This window comes from Molothrus aeneus, chromosome 3 (genome assembly GCF_037042795.1).
Source record: "Molothrus aeneus isolate 106 chromosome 3, BPBGC_Maene_1.0, whole genome shotgun sequence".
Lineage (NCBI taxonomy): Eukaryota > Metazoa > Chordata > Aves > Passeriformes > Icteridae > Molothrus > Molothrus aeneus.
In genome coordinates, this window is record NC_089648.1 from 61,586,833 (window position 1) to 61,613,358 (window position 26,526).

At 36.3% G+C, this 26,526-nt stretch overlaps 1 protein-coding gene across 2 annotated transcripts in view; it reads right to left on the reverse strand.

Moving 5' to 3' along the window:
* The window catches only part of NKAIN2 (sodium/potassium transporting ATPase interacting 2), a 533,456-nt gene that overhangs the window by 239,605 nt on the left and 267,325 nt on the right, over window positions 1-26,526 (reverse strand). For both annotated transcript variants that reach the window (XM_066547060.1, XM_066547061.1), the window contains exon 3: window positions 11,616-11,696. In XM_066547060.1, the coding sequence (XP_066403157.1) occupies window positions 11,616-11,696 (81 nt within the window). The remainder of the gene's footprint in view (window positions 1-11,615; window positions 11,697-26,526) is intronic.

Below are 26,526 nucleotides of genomic sequence, written 5' to 3' on the forward strand. Positions count from 1 at the left end.
AATTAAATCTCCAGTCTGCTACAAACTCCTCCTTTCACTATGCAGACAGAGACATTTCTTGATGTAATCCCTATTACTTTAGGTTTGTACTTTACACTATTTCCAAGTGTGAAAACCCAAGAGTCTGGCAATTATCATTATATTCTCATTCCTGTAGCAGGTTGTATATGCTAATGAAGAGAAAAAAATATAATTATATAGTATCATAGTCTGTTGTTACTGAGCTCTCCTGTAGCCTCTTCTTCCAAACAGCTGTCTGAGCTCCTGACTTTTTACTTTATTAAAAATTAAAACCATAGAAATCATGAAGGAAAACACAACAGCCAGAAGTTGTAGTTTTAGAAAACATCTCATGCTTTTAACCCCATCATTGTTTGTCAACCATGAGAAATGCACATTTAGAAGTTGCAAAGATTTTTTATTCTGTGCAAATTATGCTACATTGAATATCCTTGTGCTGAGTTGGATGTCATTTTGTGATTGAAATACTTTAAAGGAAGTGGAAAACACTGATCTAATATGTATGTGTGTATATATATACATGTATAAGTCTTTTTTTCAATCAAAGTGAGTGGTTAGTTCTCAAGGTTTAAGAAGAAGCTTTTCCAGTGGAGAAACCTCTCAGTTTTGCTCTTGGCAGTGTTTCTTACATGGCCATTTGAACACCTAGGATTGCATACAATTGGGTAGATGATAATCACAGATAAGCTTTGCACAACCCTCAGTATCAATTTTTACGTAATTCTCATGTGAATACTTGTGCAAGTAGTTTTTATACTGTATATTACTTCAATTATATCAGCAATACATTTAACAGTGTTTCATTACAACTTCTATTATTATGTCATACACAGTTTATGAAGACATAAACTTCATATTGGCATTCCAATGAGGAATAAAGATGTCTTTAAGTCGAACTTTAAGATAAATATGTTGCAACTGCTTAACTTCTCCACCTAATGAAACTCAATCTCCATCACTGCAGCTGCCGGATAAATGTCTTGTACTTGTGATTTAAGAGCATTTGTGGGACACTTTGAATCAAGTGGATTTGGTTACAATGGGCAGTCAAGAGCAACAACAGTGTGTTCTGTAAACAGAGGTTAAGAGAAATACCTGAATGAACTTGCACTCAAATACAGTGTTTCCTTGTGCTCCCAAATAACAAACACCCTGTGCCAGTTTAGCCAAATCAAGATAGAATACCTCTGGATGTGCTAAGTGTCAGAGGAATGTGCCAGAGGTGAGTAAAGGCAAGATAAAAAGTGATCAGGTTTAATAAGCTGATGGAGGAAAAGAGAGAAGTGGCAAGTATAAATTGCCAAGAAAAGAGAGAAAGGATGTGCTCTGTGCATCTGGAAGTCACAGAAGGACCCCTTCTATGAGGCTGCCCTATGAAAGGAGAGCCCTTCACCTTTATGATATGATAAAAAGCTTGACAAATCTAACCCCTTTTATTTTTTCATTTGAGTAGTCAGGTATATCTCAAATTACCCGTAGATGAGGTTCTTCAGATATTTTTTAACACCCTGATCTTATTATTCTTCTGCATTGCAAACAGCAGTTTTTCTATAAAAGGATTCATTGGCAGTTTAAAGATACCAGTGAGATACTTAGACACAGCACATTGCTGATCACCTCATTATTGCTGAATTACCTACCTGTTGTAGGGTGGAAGAAAAATAGCCTGAGTTACACTGTGGCCTGCTGAAGAACAGGCTCTTAGTGTGAAACCCACAATAAACCACACTTCAGTTCAATTCCTAAGGTTACTCAATCAATCAAATCCTGCCCTCAAAACAGGGAATCCAATTTCTAAACAAACAGGTATTTGTGGTAGTCTGACAAGAGGGATGTGGCACCATACTACAGCACTCCTGAACAGATAGGATGCCCCTTAAAATTACTGTAATTGAAGTAGCAGCAGCAACTTTTGAAAACAACGCTAGAGTAAATTTATACTCTGGGGATAAAGTCACTAAGGTAATCATTGGGTTTAATAGGTTATTAGAAAAGAACATCAAATATTTTCATATATAGTGCTTCATTCTGAGCGTGGAGAATCAACAAAATAAAACCAATTGTGAGTGTGCTGTCAACTGCAGTGTGACAGCACTGAAGTCAATGGGAGAGAATATTTTTTCTGTTTATTACAGACAATTATCAAAAAATCATCAGCTAACCCCACACCGTTATTGAAGTTGACATCAGTTAATTCACTTATCCATATACCACAGATCACTGCTTTTCCATTCCAGTTTTGGAGACATTCTTTTCATGGGAATAAGAAAGGAAGAAAATGATATGAAAAAGATTAATAATATTTAAAATATTTCTACAGTTTTGCAAGAGGAAAAATTAATTTTGGTTCTGTCTTGAATAGCTACATTCCAAGATGCTTCTTGAAATTTGAAATACCTGTTTAAATGTTCAAGGAAATTTATCGAGTGAGTATAAATTCTCTCATGGTGCAGAAAGCATAGCATGGCTCTGTGACTAGGGTAAACATTCACTTTGAAATATCTGTGACAGTTTAAACACATTACTGTCTCCTTAGCTTTTTAGTAGAGCCTTTTGTAGGAGCTACTCGCATGCTCCAGTGCAAAGCTGTGTCTGTGTAAGAATGAATTTTATGTGGCTGCCTGAAGTGCCTTAAGGAACACCTGTGTTTTCAGCCCAGAGACAGATCATGAGTGTTCAAGAGGCAGGACTATGGGAGTGGGGGCCTCCAGCAGAAGGGGAACTGCAAATATAGAGTTCTACAAGATGATGAACAGCTGTAGCAGGTGATTAGCCACCATAGCCATTTTCAGTGCGTGGCCTGGGAGCCCACCATTGCAGTGGTGAGAAAGGAGTATGGGGTTTCTATACTAAACAGGATCAAAAATGGAGAGTACTTCACAGCTCACACTGCTTTCCCAGGTTCAAAAAATGCTTATCCATATGTAAAAAGATGCTGGAGGCAATTCAGAATTTCATTTTCCTATTGGATTACCACTGGAATAATTTTTAGTGACATAAGGATCAGAATGGCTTCCTTCAGAAATTCCAAATAACACAAAGCTCCTCAGAAAATGCATGGGTTTAGTGCTGCCTTGAAATTTTTGGTGGACCCCTGGTTCACAAGATGGAGTTTATATGATAGATTCTAATTAGAATCTATCTTATATTTAGAGGAAGAGTAGATGTGGGAAACTATATTCTAGCCATTGCATACTTAGAAAAAAAAAATTGCTAGTGTCTATATTAAAGTATTGCGCCCATACCACAAAAATAAATAATGTCACAAGGCTGACATCATGAGACGGTGAATATTAAAAAGCAGAGCATATTTTTATATTCTTTTATACTTTCACAAGATGAGTGGTTTTATACTTTCAAAAGATGAGTGGTTGCTCTGCTTTCAAGTATGGTAAATCCCCTTCAGCCCTTGTCCATAGCTGACTCACATAGCCATAGTAAAGGTACTGTGTATGAGAGGCATGGACAATGCCCAGATGAACTGTCACAGAAAACATGCATTCTGTAGCTGTGATCTTCTGAGCATCTGCCTGACTAGAAATAAATTTAGTTCTGATCTTCCATTTTAAGCAAAATCTAGTTTTCCCCACAGTGCCTTGAACAACTGGTGAAGTGCTAGCAATGGTGCACTGCAGCATACAGAAAAGTTTTCCTCACTGAAGTGGACCATAAAATGCACTAAGAATAGGGCTTTGTGTCACTCAACTATCAGTCCCCACAGAGATGAGAAACATGGGGAAAAATAGGACAAGAAAGTTGTGAAAATCCAGACTTCATGAAGAATTCCAAAGATATAACATTGTTTTGGATTTTCACAGCAATCTACTTTTTTTTGGTTTCCATCTCCCATTCTCACAGAATCACATAGTAAGAGTATGTACCATCTAGGATAAGGTTTACTTATATTATGTGTGTCTAAGGTTCACAGTATAATGGCACCCTGATATCAAAATGGGGCCACTAGATGGTACTGCAATATAATTAATAAATATTAAAAAGTAATCTCATAAATATATATTTGGATTTTTTTTGCAATGTCTTGTTTATACGTCTGAAAGACTTGCAGAAATATTCATGGCACTGTCTTTAGATATACAGGAAAGCCTTCATGTAACTATAATATATGCAGCTTTAAGGTACATGCTAAAGTGCATGCTTCCCAATCTTAACAGCATAACTAAGGTACTCAATATAGATGTATACACACACATAAGTAAATCATCGTATGGAATTACCATCTAACCAGTCACTACTCTTATTTTCATATGTTTCTGTATTCGGTGCAAAGCTATTGAATTTTGGGAAAAGTGAGCATAAGTAAATCAACAGCGGAAGATGTATGTTTATTCATAAACTCAATGTGAAATATGTCCCAGGTTTTAAAAGATAAAACTGTTACAATTAGCAAAATAGATACAATCATATTTCATATTTTTCTATACTTTGAATGATTTGCTATCACAATTTACTTCACCATTAAAAAGATGAAAAATTCCACTTTTATCTAAATGCATTCCACCATATGCTATGTCTACAGTATTAAACAGATTACATTTTATAATCAGTTATTTTCCAGCTGGTAAAGATCTTGAGATTTAAAAATTGCTGCAGAACTAAATTTTATGAAACTATAAGCATGCTTAATAGTATCTACCCATGAAACTACCCCCTGAATAACCTAACACTGCTGGTTGCCAGCACTGTTTTCAATTTTCATCTGTTAGATATATGATCAAGCATGTCAAATGTGCCCTAAGTAATAGAAGTGAAAAAATAAAGTCATTTACTTAAAACATTCTGATAGCTATTTATCTGAAAACCCTGGTCAGATTTACTGCTCAAAGGCATTTACCTACAAAGTTAACCAGATGCTTTGAGTTGAAAACTAATTTAATTTCTCTGTTATCTTAACAGGACATCTGTTAAAACAACATCCAAGGAAGGTAATATGTTCAAAATTAACCATCCTGCAGGTTGTTTTATTAGAGTATGTATGACATTGACATTTAACTGCTAATGACCACTGCTATACAAAAGTAATTAGAAAATGTGGAATCAAAGCAGTATAACAATAATACCAATGGACACAAGGTAATGTAGAATGAATGCATAACTGGTATAAGTTCAATCTTTTTTGCCAAGTTCATTGCTTTGTTACAACTGAGTTATGCTGAAGATGAATTACCCATTTTTTTTGTTTTGTTCTTTCCTTAGCTTCATCTATGTATGAAGCCCTCCCTTTAAAATCAGAGCATATTAGCTGCATAAAGTGTTCAGCACTCATAGCCAGCATGTTTTTTAAGCAGCATGAGTGACAAAGCTATGCAAATTATATCCTGAAGTAATTTGCATTATTATAGCTAATTTGCATATGGATATAAACTGGATTTCAGAGCAACTAGGTATCAATCCAAGCAGTGGTATATGAAAGTCAGACACATAGGTGGATGTGTGCTTGCCAAGGTTGGGATATTCAAATGGAAAAATACTACTTACTATAAGATGTATTTCTGGCTGGTCCTTATAATTTTGTGCAATAAGATGGTAGGGACAAGTGGGAACAGTTGGAGGAAAAGTAGTTTCCATATTTCCTCCTATCGTCTCCATTTATTTCCACCAGCAATCTCTACTCATGCTAATTTGTTGACAGGAGGTGCTATGACCATTGCTGCCTCTTCCTCTTCTCATTAGAGTAACCCAATGGAAAAGGATAAGAAAAAGAATGGGCTGCCCTACAGTGCCCAAGAGTCAGCTATATCTGTCTAATCCTGGACTACCATCTCAGATCAACAGGGGAAAGGAGGATTTCTCAGTGATGAAAAGTTGCTAATGGATGAGCATCATTTGTAGGTGGATTTCTAAACTGCTCATTTCCTCCTTGAGATCATTTGCATCAGCTGCACTCCCACAGTGCAGGTTGCTGGCTGGGTCTGGCTGGAGGCAGGAGAACTGATGGCTGTATCCCAAAGTCCCTTCTGGCTTTACTTTACTATGAACCATGACCATGAGTATGTAAACACTGACTTTAACCAGATTGCACATTGGCAGCTGGACAAGATTTCTTATGTTTGTCTTTATTCCTGTGATTTCATGATACGGAAAACAGACTAGCTTGGACTCCAGCTACAGAATGGGCAGTATTTGCAGATAATGAAACAGCAGCAAACTCTCTCCCTAAATCTTCATTCCTTCAGCTTTGCAGAGCTGACTCTCTCCCCAAGGGTATTCCCCAACAATGCCATGACACTGACTTCCTACTGCTCCCTAGCAGTTACTTGGGAGCCTTCACCAAGTTTTGGTTAATCCTCCTGATTTGCTTACCTCAGCAGGAACAGAGTACATATTTGCAGCATTTTACTAGACTGCAGGGTTTATACACAAGGTTGTCAGTAGTTTGTTAAATACAATATAAGGAAACTTAACTATTAGCATAATTGTCTTTGAACTAAAGGACTCTAATTCTTTTTGAATGTGTTACTACTTTTTCCAAACATGGACAACTAATATACATAAGATACTATATAGCTTTACATTTGTGCGAAGACCCTTCATTTTTCTCCCATAGTAAGGCAAAAGTGTGAAAAATGAACTGATTATTTATTGCAAGATAACTAGCATTTTCCTTGTGAAGTGCAGCAAACTATCTGTGGTTAGAAAATAGGAAGTCAACTACAGAAAGAACAAATAGAAAACCAAAGTACCCGGCTTCACTTAAAAGCCTAAAGGGAATGTTAGAAAAGGTAGAACATGACTTTTCTAGAGGCACACAGTGACAGAACAAGAGACAATGCCACAAATTGCAGTCATGGAAATTTCAGCTGCATATCAGGAAAATTTTTTTTTACAATGAGAATGGTTAAGAAATAGAGAAGTTGTGAAACTTCCATCCTGAAGACTTCCAAAACTCGACTGGCTAAAACTCTGGGCAACATGATAGAACTTTTTAGTTGGTGCTGCTCTGAGCAGGAGACCAGATTAAGTGACCTTGGGAGGCTCTTCCAGCATGAATAAGTCTGTGATTTTGTAAGTCTAAGTTATCTTATATTTCCAGTTATTTGTGGTGGGTAGGAGAGAAAGAGTTCAGAAACCTTTAATTTCCCTTAAAACTTCTGGCAGAAAACAACCTGATTACATATTTTCCTTTATGTTTACATTTTATTAACTACAGAAAATTCAGTTCTTTGCATTATATTTAACAATTTCAATTTTAAATAAGTGCATATTTTAAACTTATTCTTTCAAGTTCCCCCTGTTGCAGTACAGAGCAATATAGGAAAGGAAGTAACATGATTTGAATGCAAATAGAAACCCTTTTTTTTTTAAAATTAAGAACAGTTGCTTGGACCTGTATAATGAATAATGAGTTGACTACAGAAGGATAGTTTGACTAAACCCAGTGATCTAGGTACACAGCATCACTTCTGTGCTTAGACATTTTAGGTGCCAGAGTTCTGTATCTAACCTTTTATATTCTTATTCTACATGTTTTCAGATCAGAACTGAAGTACAGAATTTACAGATTTTGTAATTATCTTTTTCTGACTGCTGCAGTATATGGAGTAAGATCCAGTATGTCAGCCTCACTCAACTGCCAAAACTTCATCTCTGAAATAGGCTATGTGGTAGAGAGATTAAAGAAAAATACACAGTTGTGGCTTCATCATTAAGAGGTATGTAAAAATGAATGTAGAAGAGACCTAAATCATGTTTAGTCAAGCAATCTTAATTCTGGCATTTCTTGATGTCAGACTGTTTGACTTTCAAACATCTAATTTTTGTGTAAAAAATAAATAAGTACAACCTAATGATTTAATATAGTAAACATAAATTTTTTTCTGTAAATAAGGAAGACATCAAGAATATAATAAAAATAGAAACTAAGTCAATTTTGACAGTTAAAGGGAGCTTTTCAGACGTGTACTTCTGGTTATATTCACATAGTACTCTGGGGACTATGGTGAAGTGATTACGGAGCTCAGCCAGGCGAGAGTGAGAGGAGAATTCTTGGATCTGGTCACACAAATAGATTTTAATGCAAAGAGAACCATAAGTTCTGACCCGAGGATGGGACCCTGTGCAGCAAGGGCTGCTGAGGCTCAGCTGGTCCCCCTTGTCCAGCACCCCAAACCCAGCCTCTGCCTTGAGTTCCAGCAGCTGACAGCAACAGTCTCCACTCCCACGCTTGTGATGGGACCACTGCAACCTCAGGAAAGGGTTTCTTTCAGCAAAAACTGTTTACTCATTTCAAAACTAAAAATGAGACTATGATAGTTCTTTTTCTGCTTATTTTCTGCTTGTGGTGTCATTAGACATCATTAGGGGAAGCTTTCAAATGCCTTGAATCAAGAGTGCTGTTCTTAATCACATGAGTATTTTCTGCTGTTCTGAGATAGCTGAATTTATCTCCATGTCTACTTTCCTGGGTTTAAAAAAATCACAGGAATATTACATTTTCTCAAAAATGCTTTCTATTATGTTTTCCTTTTTTGGTTTTTTTTTTGTTTCACTAGTGTACTTCAGATGTGCCTCATTCAAGATAAGAGGTTATGCTTTTCATGTGCTGCATTTGGTTAGCCACAGGCCAAAATAAATATTACCAGTCCTGACACCTTAAAGTCCTACTTATAGAGAGTATGGCAGTCACCATTAAGCAAAACAACACACAAACTAATTAAATATTTTTGAAGAATAATACTGAAAAGGAAGTCTGTGAAGTGGGTTTTCTAGGCATTTATTCACAGATCTACATAAAAAATCAAGGTTAAGAATAAGAGATTGTACTTCCTCTTTGTTACAAACCATACTTACAAAGCCATAAATATTCCATCTTGCTGTGATAGAGTTTCAGCAAAGATAACTGTGCCTCAAGGACAGAAAATACTTGGTGTGACACCATTTTTCACAAGATAGCTATGATTGTAAAGGTGTATAATGCAAACAGATTTACATGGATGTTCACAAATAGTCCTTGAATCTCCTCAGTCTCTTTAGAGATGCTTATCTCATTGTTCTGAAAATTTCTGAGTCTTTACAGACCTGTTTCAGTATAATAAGGAGAAGCTGTAAAAATGTCATGACCTCCACCCCCACAAGTAAAATAAGTATATTAACAATTGAAATATGTCCTCTCCATTTTCTCAGCAGGTGATGATGGAAAAATTGTTGTACACATAGAATAAAAGCTTTCTTAAAACTTTGGAAAAAAACCCCTGCCTTCTCTCTATTTTATTTTGTAGCAAGCTATAAATAATACATATAAAAATAAACTATACCAATCTGAACTGTTATTAGGTTGTAATTTTAACCTATTAATTCTTAAAGCCATGCTGCACAGGATCCTCTCTCATGGTTTACAATCTCAGAGGCATCCCTATGGTACTTGCTTAAAGGTTGTTTTTTATTCTCTATTTAGCACTAGTTCAGACCTAGAGCTTTTCTCAAGATTCTACATACCATTTCAAACAAAGAAAATACCCAGGTTTATCACCACAGATTTAAAATTGCAGTTATTCCCAGATGAAAATATAAATAATAAAGAAGATTCAGTGCAAGATTTATGAGTAGGCCTGAGAAACATTACACTTGAAATGATCTATTCTGTAAGATGCCTACATGTGTAAAACAGTCAGAGCCTCTGAAGGATCTAGAACGGGGGGGTATGTTCTATCAACCTGAACAGTGGGGTGTCTTTGCATTAGATGTATATTTCCAAGCACTAGATCTTCTAGTATATTTCCCATGTGGGGAAGTCTTGACATAGCATTTGAGTTGAAAAGGAGAGGAGAATGATGCCCCACATGTGAATTAGATCTTTTCTGGATAATGAGTTGATCTCTACCATTTTTTTAAATCCATTTTTCTCTGAACTTTTTCTTTTCTCTCTCTTTACCAATTCTGGTGCTCTGAAAGCCAATTGAAGTGGAAAGAATATTCTACTGGGTATTTCAAGGCAGATCATATCACTGGAGCAAATAATACCTCTAGATACCAAATAAAAGATTAAACTGCATTCATATAGAGCTGAACCCTATGACTGTTTGGGAAACATTCTAGATGATGACTTCAGGAAAAAAATAATTTCAAGGTTTAGGTACTATTTTTGGCCTATTTTATTTCCAACCAGCACTTATTTGTGTCCTTACCCTGTTTTTATATCCTGTGCTTAAACAGCTACTTTTCCTTCCTCCATTTTTCCCACCCCCATTCACTTCCTGGGGCAGGATAAGCATCCCAACATTTACAAGTTTAGGAATGCAGGTGGCTGAAACAAGCAGGTGGAAAGAGGGTGGATTGGGTAGAGTATGATTGTACAACAGGTGCCAGGTTTGTTTTGTATCTTAGTTCTCCTGGCAACAAAGAAAGAATTTTGACCAAATAAAAGATAATATATGCAAGTCATTTTATTTGCTGTTTTTGCCAAGCTTTTAATGAGATTTGGCCTGTCTGAAAGTATAAAACCCGGAAAGGGTAACGTTTTACCTGCAGAAAATTACTTTACACCCTAAGGAAATGAAATTTTGATCCTTTTGAAGTCAGCATCTTTGAAGAAACAGAATAGATGGGGATGAAATACCTTATCTCTAGTAGTTTTTGTACTTTGGGTGTGATTTGAAAGAAACAACATGCAAGGATGTATCTCTGCCTCATTTATTCTTCCTATAATTGTGTTTAACCTTCTGCATAAAAAGGTATCAGTAACTCACAAAGGATCAGAGGATAATATCTGTAACTTACAGTTGGCCTAAACTCCCTATAATCAGGTAAAAAAATTAAAATCTGAGTCAAGAAGACAATGTGATGTGTTTGACATGAGGGATTCTTGATGGTCAGTTCATGGTAATGTGAGCATAATTCAGCAATAACTGGACTCAATTGAAGCATATTACCCTAAAAAAAATTGTTGCCACTGCTAATCTTTTATCCCACAAATTGCCAGCTTTCTGGGAACACCTTGGAAAGTAGGAGTGTTGGTATGAGGCCATTACCAACTGCCACTTTATGCATTATCACACTGTCAATAAAACTCTATAAATATATCTTTCTTAGGAAAATATATTTTTTCTGTAGATTTTTACTATGTATAAGTGTTCCAGGAAAAATTCATACCAGAAGCATAAACACTGATGAAGCCAAATGGCAACCTGTTCTGGCACCTCAATTTACATCTTTAATTTAATGGAAAACCCCTTGTTTTACAACTATTATACTATGTATAAGACCCCTGAAAGGAATCCAGCTAAGTAACAGCAAGCTAAAAGGTACAATAAACATTTGTTTGCTCCTGAGATGGCAATGTTTTTTATTCATGAAACCATTAATTAATGTCTCTCACATGGGTGGAATTTGCATTGCAGGGCTACTGAGGGGGACAAAAAGAGGTAATTTTCTTTTAAAAAATATATACAATTATTGCTGTGGGCATCAGAGTGTATACACTCATTACTGTCTGGTTTAAAAGTTTCTAACATACCCAGAATATTCCAAATTTACATCATACTACGAAATTCATTTAGGTAACACTAAAAGAATGAGTAAAACAGAGCACAGCCTGGGCATGTTAACAAAGAGTTGATGGCTTAAATGTATCCAACTACCTTTGAAAGGTCTCCAGCCTCCAAATAGAAGCAGATAACAAACACGTTCCATGTAACCCAAAGGACCAGCCAGACAGCATACTGTAGGGAGGAAGAGAGAAACAGAATTAACAATTCCACTCAGCTGAGGTAAATTTAGTTCATTAGCTCAATCCAAGACAAATATCAGATTATAAGTATGGTGCCTATGAACAAAAATGTTACACATGAGAGAGAATTACAAATAAATTCTTCCCTTTCCCTGACACAGTGTCTAGTGACCTACTGAGTAGTCAGTCCCAGCAGAAAACCTGCATCTTCACACACAGTTGATAAATCTGACATTTTAATTTGAGACTAATTTGTATCTCTTTCTTTGTTCAAATGGGTAATGTTACAATAGAGAGGCATGTAATATCAATTATATTAGTTATTAATAGTAATTATTATATAATTGTATTAATTATATTAGAAATGCAGACCTGATCATTCGACTATATCTTACTAAATAACAGCATAATTGAACTAGCCCTGGATTTTTTCAACACTTCATATTTAGTCTCAAGAAACCAAGCATACATAACCTAAAAAAAAGTTATCTATCTCACTATTTTTTGCAATATTTCAACAAAATATGTGGGAATTTTGTGACCTTCCAAAGTAAGGTTCATAATTATTATTCAACACTTACAGGAAGCAGACTACATTTTAAATTGCCACTTTCTTTAGGGTCTTTTTGTTTTTCTTTTTGTTTTTTGTCTAGAATGTATAGGAGAAGCATTCATATTTAAGCAATATCTGTTTGTTGGTAGTTGCCAAACTTCTTATTCATGTATCTGATGTGAGAAATTGAATACACTTTTTCTCTCCTTCTGTCCACTATTCTGCTTCTGTTTTGTATTCATAAGACCTTATGTGCTAGGACTGAAAAGTAAATTCCCCTGCTGTAAGGCTGTAAGATCCTGTACAATAAAGGCTGACCTGCAGTTGCTAATCTTATCTGATGTTTGTGTTTAAGAATTTCCCTTGACAAATTATTCCATCACCTAATAAACATCAGGATCTTCAAATGTTTTTCTGATGGCTGTTGTAGCCATTCTCTAGGTCCACAATTCAATTCTGCATGTTTGTTTTTTTCTTTCCACAAGGCCTTTCATACATGTGAAATATGACAGCGATGGGACACCATTCCCTACCTGCTATAGCTGAGAGCTGCTTTCTCCTTTTATAACACCACCCCACTTCTCACAAGTATCTACAGACTTACTCTTTATGTTTTTTAGCCTTTTCTCCAGACCATACTGATTACATGTTGATAGTTCCTTTTCCAAATCAGGAAGGCCTATTTTCTGCAAACCTCCAAGAGTTCACATTCTGAACTATAGCAGACTATATTTTGGACTGTATACCATCCATTCCATATAAAAAAAAAATACATTATAAACTACTGTTTGTCATGAATGACAATCTCTTTCTCTTCTTTCAGTAACAACATATGCAGGATTCTTCTTGCATTCCTCTTGCAAGTGATGTTCTCCATTACACTATCCATTATTCAACATGCCATTTTCAACCTAATTTACTAGCTACTGTGAAAATAAAACAATTCTGCCATTTCCCAGAATTTAAAGTTAGACTATATCCAATACAACCAAAATTTAGACCTGTTCAAATTTTTTTTTAGAGATAACAAAATAATTTCCAGCCAGCCTAGCTATTAGTTCAGATTTTAAAAAGTTATGATAAAAATAGGTTTGATTTAATGGAAGCTAACACAGCTATAAATGCTTGAATTGCTTTATACAGAAGTAATTTCAGGTAATTTAAAGCATACAGATTACATATACTTTATAGGTTAGCTCTTTCTGGTCACAGATTGCAGATTTATTCAGGTCAGGTGAACTCTCTGGAGGTCACCTGGTCCAATCTCTGCTCAAGGCACAACCAGCATGGATCAAGTTATGCAGGGATTTATCCAGCTGAGGTCAGAATATCTCCAGAGATGACCCAGCTAATCCACATCTACACTTTGAATGCAGGCTGCTAATAAAACTTTGGAAAATAGGAACCTTGTTCAGCTGGAGAGTCTTAACAAATTCATTTTTTTAAACAAAACTTTGAGACACTGAACATATTAAGCATTTAATTTTCCTGTAACTTTCTCGCAGTACACACCTCTTCACATGTAACATGAAGATTTATAATTACAAAAAAGAGAAGAAAACATCAATTTAGATTCAAAAACCCTAATTTGGCTTTGTTAACCAACTTTGCAGCATTTTAACTTGTTGGGTTTTGCCAATTATTGTAATACTGTAATGTTATATATTCTTATGTAGATCATAAAAACACTCCTGACATGTGAAGATAACTGGATTCCTTATAGTGAAAATTCTAAACACTGCACTTAGGTTGGTTTCTTAAAAATACAAAATGTGCAATTTCTGTTTGCGTGAAAAATTTTTGTGCTCCAGAAAAATTCTAAGCAAATTGGACAAAAGAATACAAGAAGATTGGAAGACAAAGGTTTCAGGAAAATGAGCATACAAATGGGAATAGAAACTATTAAGTCCTTATACAGAGAAGGACTTACAAAATCATCATTTATCAGTCAACAAGAAGGGGGAAAATATGGGAGAGAGACACTGGAAACCAGGTTTCATTATGTCGGCTGTTCATGGCACATCTAGCATTGGAAGTAAGCAACAGTGATTAAAAAGCTCAACGTGCACAGGACATTCAACAGAAGCCTCCAAGGAACTTTGGAACTTCTTGTGCCAGCAGAGAACCTTATTATATGAAGAAACAAAACTTTTCTTTTTTACTGCTAATTTATCACCAAAAAATGGACACATTTGTCTGCCATTTAGAGAAACTCATTAACAAGAATGTCTCATTATTGGACTACAGATAAGGCTAAAAGTGTCTTTTAAAAGTATGTTTTAAACTTCTTCCTTTTGAAATGCTGTATTAAGTGCTTGTTACCTGAATTCAATGGATAAACACTGAGTTTAGTTGTCTTGAAATAAATGGATGTTTCTGCTTCCCATTGCTTCTTATTTCAGAGACTTCAGATGTAGCTCATCTCTTATCTCTGCATCACATGCAGTCATAAATGCCTCTTGTTTTCTATGTGCTTCAGCAAATAGTTGAATTCAGCACTGAAGGTCTGTGACAGTGAACAAATCCCCCTGGCACTCTCTATTATATGTATCTAATTAGAAGCACATTTTATAAGAGTTCTTCAAAGGGCTACAGCTGTATTTTTTTCTTATATATGGGAGTTCAAGACAACTGCATTATCTGACAGAAGCCACCACAATGCTACAGCAATCACATAACAGCGAGACAAGAACTTTGATGAATACACACTTGACCAAGCAGGAGATACTAAGAAGGGGCACAGCAGTGACAATGAAGCTTATTATTTTTATGGAGATCCACACTGGAAAGAGGTACAACTGGGTTAAGACTGAAGACTTGAATAGTAAACGTGAATTTATAACCCACTGCAAAGAATTTTGAGAAGAATTAGGTATTTCATGATTCATTGATACTGTGTAGTTACATTCACTGTGAACCATCACAAGTAAATATAGGATGGGGTTTTTTTCTTGGGGAATTGAAAACTGAGATATTAAAATACCTGAACCAGTACTGAGAACATATACATTTCTCTTCATACTTCTGTCAAAGTTGGCTAAGTCACATTATCTCCAGTTTACTAACAGGGAAACTGGAGGTCAAAGAAATTAAATCACTTCACTTAATGCGAAAGCCAAATGGAAAAAATGATCACAAGGGCACAAGAAGCAAATGTTCAGGTAGGCCACAACTGCCTTTGATATAAACATGGTCAGCAGAGCTCACATCTAATACTCTTGTCACGCTTTGCCTGAAGGAGAAATATGTCCCCTACCTTTTGAGCATAAATAGTCAGGAACTCTGATAGCTATGAGTATTTAAAATTAAATAATTAATTTTTTTTTCCAAAGAACTTTACATGGCATTTCTCTTGCTTCCAAATTCTTTTCTGATATGTGAGTCAGTTACAAACACATTTTTCTGGGGGATACAAGGGCTGAGACCTACATTGTGGAAATTCAAAGCAATTGAATTGTCCTTGTCATTAATGATTTGCTATTTATTTTATTTTTAGAAATCTACACAATTTTAGTTTTACATTCTTCCAAATCTGAAAATATTCCTCAAGATCCTTCTGTGCTATATTCAGAAAAAAGAAACGGAAGGAATTTCTAAAATTATAATTAGTACATTTACCACAGTCATTAAATATGTGATTATTTATGCTATCTGGACAACAGTACTTGAGCTGTTCAAAGATTATCTAGAGTCCAGCATATCTGGGAAGAACATGACTTTCCAGTAATGCAGTAAGAACTGTTTACAATATAATTATCTTTGTTTCTAATGCTTTTCCCCCTAATTTCCCCAGTCTATGAAGATATAGCACTTAGAAATACAATTTTCAAGCCTATCTCTTCCCCAGCAAATATGAAAAAAAGTGAAATTCTGAATACTTGGCATCCATATACTATATCTTCCCCTTGTTTCCATATGGCTGGAACTGAGAGAATCCTCTAGGTTCCCCTGTGAGAAGTCCATCTGAAGCAGAAAGGACATCATTCTACAGTGGGACTTCACGTGGCTGCTTAGTAGGCACCATCTCTGATTTCATCTGCTTTGTGCATTCTGCTGTTTCCTTCCTATTCCCATTGCCTGGGGCTTTTCCTGGAGAGCTGATGAGGCTATGGGCAGCACAACATGGTGGAGAGCCCAGTTCTAGAACCCAGCAGGGGTCACACATCAGCAGGAAGCTTCCAGTGTAGAGCAGGATCAGAAACCACAGCCTAACTCCAAAGAGGAATCTGAAGTCAAATTCTCACCCAGCAGAGATTCAGTGATTGAATGTATGAGGACCAAAGACCGACTGTGTTCTGCTTTTAATAATTCAGATGAAAGTCTTCCCTGCCCAGATGTTATCTACAGGCCCCACTTGAAGAGAGCTCAGGGCCAAAACCAGTAGTCTTGACAAAAAATAATATTCCTGGCAGCAGAGGACTTTGTGCAACCAGTTCAACTTCAATAAATGTTCATTGATATTCCTGAATGTACTGGGAAGCTCTTGCAGAATGACATAATTCTCTGGATTTTTTTCATTGCTTGTTGACTGTCACAGCATGCAGCTTCCACTAGTTTTGCTTCGCTGAAGTCTTCCTATCATTAAGACTTAGATATTTCTTGCTAGGCTTTTTTTTTTCATTTATTTTTAATCATGGCTATAGTATCAGAGTACTGTCCATTCTTGTGAGCATCTGCTTCTAAGCAAATATGAATTGATTCTGTAGCATCCATTTTGAGTTGCTGTAGTTTTCTGTCTCAAATTGCAATGACAGTCTAGTTGTCTTTATCAGGGAATTTTTTTACCCATTGGCATTGTGATTCCTTGACTCTTCAGTCTTTTATCAGTCACACATTTATGTATTTTTTTCTCTTTTCCTTTGTTCCCTCAGATAAAAAAAAAATCTGCCTGATATTTTATTTCCTTGTCATTATACTTTAATAATTAGTATCCTCTACCAAGACTGACTGAAGGACGCTGAACTATCATGTGTATCAGAACTGGTCACTACCAAAGACAAAATTGCTGTTGGAATGGTTTTTTTCCTCTTGAGCAATCAGTGCTTGCAGATACAAAGCAAATGCTGCTTAAAATTTCGTTCCAGAGGCTTCCATGAACTCCGTGGCTATGTACAAACTTTCAAGTTCCTTGAACTCAGTTATAAACTCTGATTTTATGTTATTTATTAACTCTACTTTCCCCTTGATGTGCATGAGAAGGATTCGTAAGCATAAAAGACAGGAGAAAAGTTGAGGCACATTCTGGTCAGGTCATAAATGGATAAAGGCACAGCCCAGGGCCCAGTATATTGATATGATGTGCAGTCAGCCCTCAATCTACTCATAGCCAAGGGATTCTAGCTTGAGTGGGAATCACTGGGCTTCTTCTGTCTTTTGGCTGCTTCTGTTTTGTTCCCTCTTCTTTGTGCCAGAATTATGCTGGGAACAGAAAGCACAGCAGAGATTTGCTTTTTGTTCTGAAGACATGGCTCCAACTCCTTTTGCATAAAATAAGTTGAATTTCTACAAAGCACATTACTGTCAGAGTACTATCCATCTGCCCACATTTAGATGTCTGCAATGCAGATGTCCTCCTCTGAGCAGCATCTAGATTCCATTATACTCAATTCAGAGGAAAGGCACTTTCAGGGCTCGGTTCATTTCCCAGTGTCTGACACTGATCACTCTACCCTTGCTGCTTGGAAAGCCAAACTTTTCAGAGGTGAAATTCCCAGTGTCACAGAGCCCATTAAAAATCTTGCACTGGTAACATAAAGAATAAGATAGTAACACTGCACTATGCAGATATATACTCCTTCTTTTTCCCCACATAAACAAAAATACCAAAGTAATTTAAACTTCACAAGGGTAAAATATCACTGATGGACTGGTGAAGAGACATGTTCTGAGGACTACTCTTGTTTATATCCTACACTTCCTGATGGTCCATTAATGCTTAAGTTTGAATAATTAATTTATTAATTTTCTGTTAATTTGTTAATTTCCTGTTTCTTGGATTCATAGCTCTTTCGGTTTTAGTGCAAAAGATTGAGAAAAGTGGTTTTCAGTATTGCATCACATTCATTTGTCCTTCAGCTTCTAAACTGGTGTCCAACTACACCACTGAAGATATAACGCACAACACTAAATGACAAACTTCCATTCCAAGAAACCACAAACAACTCTGGAGATACATCAGCCCACTCATACAGGTTTCCTAAGGAAGATACATAACATTTTCTCCGTGTAGTCACTCTATTCTTACAAATGATACCAAAAATTTCTTTCAATATGATGCTAGAAGGGTGAATGGCCAAAATGCAGAAGAACTTAGTTTACCTTGTAGCTCTGTCGCACTGTTCAGTCAGTTACAATAGGGAGCTACAAATAGTCTGGCTCCCCAGGTGAAAGTACTCCGGAACTAAGAAGTTACTTTTAAAAATAAGTTTTCTTTAAAAAAAAAATATTTCTGCCATTCTTCTTCCAAAAGAGGAGCAAAGAAACTTTCTTCTTTTCATTTAAAATATTTCTTATTGTCTTGGTTGGTCTTTTTTTTTTTTGGTTGTTTATTGTTTTTGGTTTTGTTTTGTTTTTTGTTTGTTTCATTGTTTTGTTTTGGGGGGGAGTTTGGTGGGGATTGAGGTTTCTTGTGCATCAGTATGTTACAATTGTTGAGCTTTTTAACAAAAGTGCACTTAACGTATAAAGTAAGGTAAGGCAGAAATTTTAACAGGACATATTTATTTTATCTTTTGACATGGCAGTAGAAATTTAATTGGTTTGGCTTCACTCATCTATCAATTCCTGTATATCTTTTGATCACATCTTTGCTGTGAAACATTTATCAGCAGGAAGTAAATTCAAATATCTGAATACTCAGTGTACTGCAACACAGTACATATCCAACCAGCTGCAAACACATGAATATACATACATACATTCACAGATGGACTGATATTTTTCCTCTTATTATTTCCATATTTTTTCAGTACTCTTTTGTTTGTAGAACAGATTATAAAGTCTCTCAAATTAGAAATTACTAATTAAATGTAAGTAACAGGAAATGATAGTTCTCATTTAAATAGAACTCAAAACACTTTCTTTATAACAGAATTCTTGTTATATCTCTGTATTTCAAGACATAACTTGAGCTGGTTACACAACAGTCAACCTTAAAATAGCATTGCTTTGAACGTTTTTTAACCTTTCTGCTTCAATTCCAATATTAATCTACCGGATATACTTCAAGAGCTACTAGCAGTAGAAATCAATGCTGTTCAAGAAATAAAAACCTGAAATAATGGCTTTGAAATTACATTATTTTTGACCAGTTCTAATCAGCTGTTAAATTTATATTAAAGTTGACATAGGAAAAAAAATATAGAAATGAAAATGATGTGATTTTGTGATTTGGTTCTTCAATTAGTGCTAGAAATATTTTGAAATATTTTTTTCAAACCCTACCTTCTAGAACACTCCTAAAATACTAAGAATTTCAAAACCTGGATTTCCTTAGAGATAATACATAGTTATCAGTGTAGAAATTGCATTCACATGAATCTAAACTGTCACTGATGGATATATTTGTTGTAAGAAATCTTAGGGGAAAGTTGCAGAAATTGTTGTGGCAAAATTCCACTGTAATTTGTGGCTCCCCAGAACATTTTACCAATTAATTACCAATGAAAAAGAAACATGAAGAAGATCATTGGATATTATAAACTGCTTTATCAGACTTAATCTAAGAGTCAATACTATTATGGAATTACGACATGGCAAAATAGAAAAAAAAGAATAAAAAAATTCCACAGATTTAGCATGAAAAGGGATAGGTGGCAGAATGGTTTTATATGTACAAGTTTGCCTCAGTTGTTAAGAAATATTTGAAAACGTGCTCAAGAGGATTATGTAACTGCTTTTCTGCAGAATATGTGAATACTCCCTTGCCAAGAAGTGAGGTTGCCTGTTACTTGCCATTGCTCAGTCCAGGGCAAGGACCACTCTACTGAGAGGCGCTGCTGAGGGTGCCAGTGCAGGAGGCCACACTGATGGCCCAGCCCCTGGCAGGGCAGCAGTGCTCCTCCACGTGGGCTCTGGGCTGTGCTCACCTTGCCACATCCCTGCATTCCACCCAGGGTAAGCCAGGCTCACCAGCTGGGACCACTTCTCCCAGCCCTTTTCAGCCTGAGGCAGTCCTAGGTGGAATCTGCCTGTTCTGCTGAGTGGCCAGCCCTCAGCAGGAATACTTTCACTTCCTCCAGTTTGAGCTGGGCAATGTGCAGTGAGGAAGAAAAGGTGTTCTTGTCAGCTAAAATAAACCTAAGACACATAACCTCACTGTAATCTAATGAGAAGGGCTTCTCACTGGAAAAGTGGAAAGCAGTAATTTGCTTCAGACGTTAGCAATTGATGGAACTAGACATGTATTGACTGTTTCCTTGGTGTCTCTGGGCTTTTCAGAAACACCCAAAAAGAAAAATCTTGATTATAATTCAGTCATTGAACAGTTTATTTTAATGGAACGTTTAGCAGCTGTTCCCGTTTGAATTCTCGATTAAAAATACAAATCAGGACAATCAGAATTCTTTCAATGTTCATTTTTAACAGAGTGCAAAAATTAAAATCAATAGCTACTGTTGCTAGGAACAGAAGTCTACTGACATTTATTTAGATTCTTTTATTGATGCCTCAGTATTTGAGTGCCAACTACAACTATTTATAAAGGGAATCCATCCTCCTCAGAGAATATACTGAAATGCTTGCTAAAACTAAAACTAAGCCATTTACAATAACATCTTTTTGATAAATTGAGATGGTTTTATTCAGCTTCCCAGGTATTGTTTTCCTCCTTCAGTTTTCTTTGGCTTAATTCCTTAGCAGACAAAGTCATGAGGATTCTGGTGGTTGAGTCCAAAGAGCTTTGAGTGTGGTCTTTAATGGTCATATTCCAAAGCAGATATAATGTTAACTGAAGATTTACTACAGGAAAAATAAATGAGGACCATCAAATTTTTTCTTGCCTCTCTCCAAACTGTTTTTTGCAGCACAATTTTTAAGAAATTCCTTAGACCACTCCAAAATTTTGGAAAAAACTCGGGACATGGCTAAGACACTAGACGACTTTGTGTTTCTGAGTTGCAGAATGGAGCACACAGACCTTCAAAGTCACTGGCTGGCAACTCTGTTTTGGGAGGCTTTCAGAGTAGCAGTCAATGGCCAAGGTCACCTCCCATTCTTTGGCGATAACCCACAGGAACTGGATCTGCAGAGTGTTTCCAGCCAGCCACGCCATAGAGACAGACTAAATTTTGTTCAGGAGGTTAAGGTAGCTGGAGGAGAGAAAGTCAAATTCAGGAGGCAGAAAACCCAGCCTCATGGAACAGACACATTTTCCTTGTATAGGGGGTGCCTACCTGCGAGAGCATCACTGCTCCCACTTCTGTGGGATGGACTCTGGGAGTGAATCTAATGAGCCACAGCCAAGGAAGAGAAGACAAAGAATAATCTTCCAATTCCTTTATTCCCTTCTAGTAAATCTGATAGGCAAGACTGCCTGATTGACAAGATCAGTATTTTTTAATACAACATGTTTTTTTCTCAGTCTTTTTCAATCCTGAATGTATTGAATTAAACAAAAGAGGAATTTGAAGTTTTAACAATGAATGTAGATACACAAACATCACTTCCAGGGGATAAAATACAAAATGGATTTAATTTTATAGTTTCTTCAGAGAGATTTAGGACTATGTTTGTCTAAAAAAAAATCATTTTGTGTTGAAACCAGATTGCATATATTCAAATGAAGTACTATTTTAAAAGCATTTTCTTTATCAATCAATCAATCTCTGATTTTTTCTCAAATCACCAAAACACATTACACTTTGTTTGCTCATTGAATGCATTAGGGCCTTCCTCAAGGAGGTTTATACCTGACTCTGTGTGCAAGTTTGCTCTGTATCACTCAGGAAACAAAGAAAGTTCCTTGTCTTAGATGATATTAGGGAAACTGCCTTTCCCTTCTCTCTCAACTGGCATCAAAAAAACTTCAGTTAAAAATATTCCATGCCCTAGGTTTTTGCAGTTCTGAGAAGAAACTAGAAATGAAATCAGATAATGTTGTGGTCCAGCCCTCTTAATATACATAGACTGGTCAAATTCTATTTCCCTAAATGTGATATGATCAAAGAATAGCATATTGTTCTTTATTCATGCCTTTGAGAGTGTTTCTTTCATGGCATCACCTCCAAATCCTTTTATTGGTAATATTATAGTAAATGTGTATCTCTGATTGTATTTGATTTTCTTTCGCTTAAAGTGCCTGTTACTTCTCTCCTCTGCATATCTCAAATACCCTGAAAAACACTATCACTTTCTGGAATTTTTGTTTGCTTAATTTTGGGAGGGAACATCCAGCTGTTTAGGGCTGAGGAAAGTTATTGCTACTATTTCCTTTACTGCTAACCCTCTTGTTCCAAGTATCTTCTAGGTCAAGCATTCACAAAAAATTCCCTATAATTTATAAACAAACCAGGAGGAAAAATCTCAAACACCATTCAGAAGTAAGGCTGGCATCTCTGTAACTACAGATGCAAAAAACTCGAGACATTTAATCGTTAAGACATCACTGACTGGGAAGCCTGCCACCAACATCCACACTTGATGCACATACATTGTCTTTTGGCTCTCTGCAGCTATGCCCATCTGCTTTGGTGGCATGGTGCCTGCTTATCAGCTAGTTGGACGGTTTCAGTACACAGAGGTGCCAAAAAAAGGTTTTACATGGGTAGCCTGTATAGCCACAAAAGTGCCATTTCTTTTGTAGGAAGAAATGCTAGAGCTGAGATACTAATAAACTGTCTTTGTGCTTTTTTTTCTTCTTTTTTCACTCACTGAAAATGGGTCTTGCCATCACCATTTTTGTACCTCTTTTACAAAGAAAAATATGGTACTGGGAGTGAAACAGAATAAAAGCAGATAAGACACTGATGAACAAAGCCACTATGAAATAAAATGAGAGTAGGGCAGGTTGTGAGTATAGTTTAAGTATTGTGCACCATATGCCTCTAATTCAAAGGAAAAAAATAAGGCAAAAATACAGACTCATCCCATTTTACAGAATTTGAAACCAGGAAAGCTTTGCAAATGGAATTGGATTAGATTGAGAGGAAAGCAAACAAATTATTATATGAAATCATAGAGCTGAGATAGAAGAATAATCCTAGTTCATCCTAAAGATATGGCACACAATTCCGACAGAAATTTAAGCATAATTTGTTGGTTTTGTTTTCGGGACCATTGTTCAGAGGAGATATTATTTCAATCTAAGGCTAGACCTCATATTTTTCTTATAACACTCCTAACTCAGCAAATTGGAATCTAAGAAGATTATTTAAACTTTAAATTAAACAAGTCTTAAAAAAATTCTTGAGAAAAACATGATAAGGAAATTAAATTGACTTTCAGTGTACAAGATGCATATGAGCTCATCGTGTATCATAAATACAATCAATTGCAGCATAATTTCTGATATAAGAACATTAGGAGATACAGCAAATGTAGTCAAGAAAACTAACAGTGCAACTGTGAGTTGCCTTGAAACATCAGATTGCAGAACTTTGCTTCACTTTTAGAGGGATATTTGGTAAAATGTTTTTTTTCCAACCCAGCTTTTCTTCAGTTTCTTTGATTCTTACATATCTTTCTTGGCATTATGACCTATGCACAGCTCAGATAGAAAAGTATACACATTATTTTGATAAACACTCAGTGCTTCACAGATCCTTTCCCAGCACTTTTCAGAAAAAGTAAAAATAGCAGGTTGTTGAAAGGATGATAGCTCAAAAAACTATAAGAAGGTAAGAAAGGTCAACAGTGAGGGGGAATACAGAGCTGATACTTCAAATGGGGTGGGAATATATCCAGATGTCAAGATGGCAGTCGATGACATTAGCAATGAAAGGCATGGTAGCTTCCACATTGAGGCAGTAGAGCCACGTGACTTTCACTGGAGCAGCACAACTTGCCATGCAAAATCTGAGCATGGCTGAGCCAAGAACCTTTGCCAGTGCCCCCAGCACTGCCACATCAGAGAGACTGTGATGACAGTTTTATGACAGGAGACAACAGAATGACAAACTGATAAATGTGCTTGGAAAAGCATTGGGTTTTTAAGCGACCAGACTGAATTATTCCAAATTCTGGAAGTTATAATGAAAATTGAATGGGTTTCTCCTGCTCTCCAACTTCATTTCAAAGTGCCAGAAAGAGTGCATACTCCACCGGGTACATGGAAATAAGTACTAAAACATCCAGTAGGAAAATAATGCCATTTTCTAATTGCTGCTGTTTCAAAATCATCAAGATAATTTTGTGGCCATTGTAAAATCTTGTATCAATGCAAGCTAAAGTTCAGGCTTATATTTCATGCTTGAATTAAATTAGAATATTCTGCTGGCCTGATTGCTTGGATATTTCAAAATTATATTTCTGTCCAAGCACAAAATGTATTCTATACAAAGAAAAAAATAAAGAAAAAGGAAAAGAAGAAGATATTTCCAAGAATAAAAACAAGCCAAGGTAAAGTCCTGGAAAAATTATAAAAGAATGAAAAATTACCCATGATAATTTACAGCAACATCCAATGTTTTTTTTCATGTATCACAGTAGAGGTTCACTGGATGTTGCTGTTTAACATTTCTTTTTGCCTTCATCACCCAGCCCATATTTGTGCTTTATTATTGAATATCATCCAAATTCACCTGTTTGTTGGATTTTCTTAGGCTAGCTGACTTACTGTAGCTTCTGAGTGCATCTTAAGCATGGATTACCTTTCTAAAGCACTGGCTGGGCAGGATAATAGTTATTAGTCTCATGTTAGAGATAAGAAATTTCTGCCACAAATGAGTCTGGGGTGCTGAAGGCAGCCATGTTATTCATTACCAGTGCCAGAAAACCATGTTGTGCACTAATAAGGAGATGCTCACTTTGATCACACAATTAAGGACTGTGGCATAATTCAAAAACACAGGTGGCTAAATAAAGGTCACAGAGGCACCGTCAGTTTTGGAAGTTTCTCGGTCTTGGATGCCCCATTTGCAGCTTTAATAGATTCTTGTTCCAGTGCTTGAAAAAGTGTATGTGTAAGCATTTTCTCAGCTGCACTTTCACTGTGAATAGTGAGTGTTATGCAGTCAAGTAGCCACAGTTAATATTGTGTGATGAGCACTGTCTTCCACATGAGCTGATAATAGCTCCCAGGTGAGTTTGCTGTTAATACATAGGTATAAATACCTCTATGCTGTTTAAAGGACACATTGAAAACAAAAAGAATCCCAAAACCACTGTTACACAGAGATGTTGATCAACATGTGAGCCATTAGAGACTCTCAGCCTCTCAAAACAAAACTGTGCCAATCAAGACAACAAAATGACAGAAGGCAACAGCCCACCACCCACAGTTATATGAACTAGAGACTTCTGTGTTCTGCCCTTTCCTCTTTCCCCAAACTGAATGATGGCTTCCTGCCTCTGCCCCTCACCACAGGCATGAAGAAAACTGGTCCTCTTTGTTCTCCCTTCTACAAAGGTGCCAGTTGCCTGAGCCAGGAGAGGCATGGGTTGAGTAAGGGCCTGAGTAGCCCCCAGGGTTCATGCCTTTGTTCAGCAAAAGCAAAGCCTGCTCCCTCAGCACTGTGGCTCAGTTGCAGGGTGGATGGCTGCATTCTGGCTCTCCTGCCTAGAGTTTGTTGCCATCCCCTGATTTGAAATCACTGCCCATTCCAACAAATCTATCTGAATTTGTAATGTGGACAAGAGACAGCCTGAAATGATGCTCTGTGGCATCTCTTCCCTCTTTTTTACTATGTCAAATGTCACACTGACTTTGCAAGAAAGTACTAGAAAAGTACTAGAACATATTTGTATAGTGGTTGTCAAAACAAACAAACAAACAAAAAAACCAACCAAACCTTTTCTAATTTTGTTTGTTTGCTTTTAGTTCCCTCGATCTAGATGATCAGAAGACTGAGTCACTTTAATGGTAAAAATAATAAATAGATTTTGGAAAAACTTTAGGTTGAAGTGTTTAAATGTAGCCAGTTCATAAAAGTGGTTAAATATCAAGGTTCTGTAATGGAAACCACTGGACAACTTTACATATAAACACTTATTGCCAAACCTGACAATCACTCTGGAAATTATTAAATAGATACAGTAATTTATTTTTCCCCAGCCTTGTTCAGAACATGTTGAACAAATGCACTGCTAAGGCTTCAGTAATATTTAGGTGATA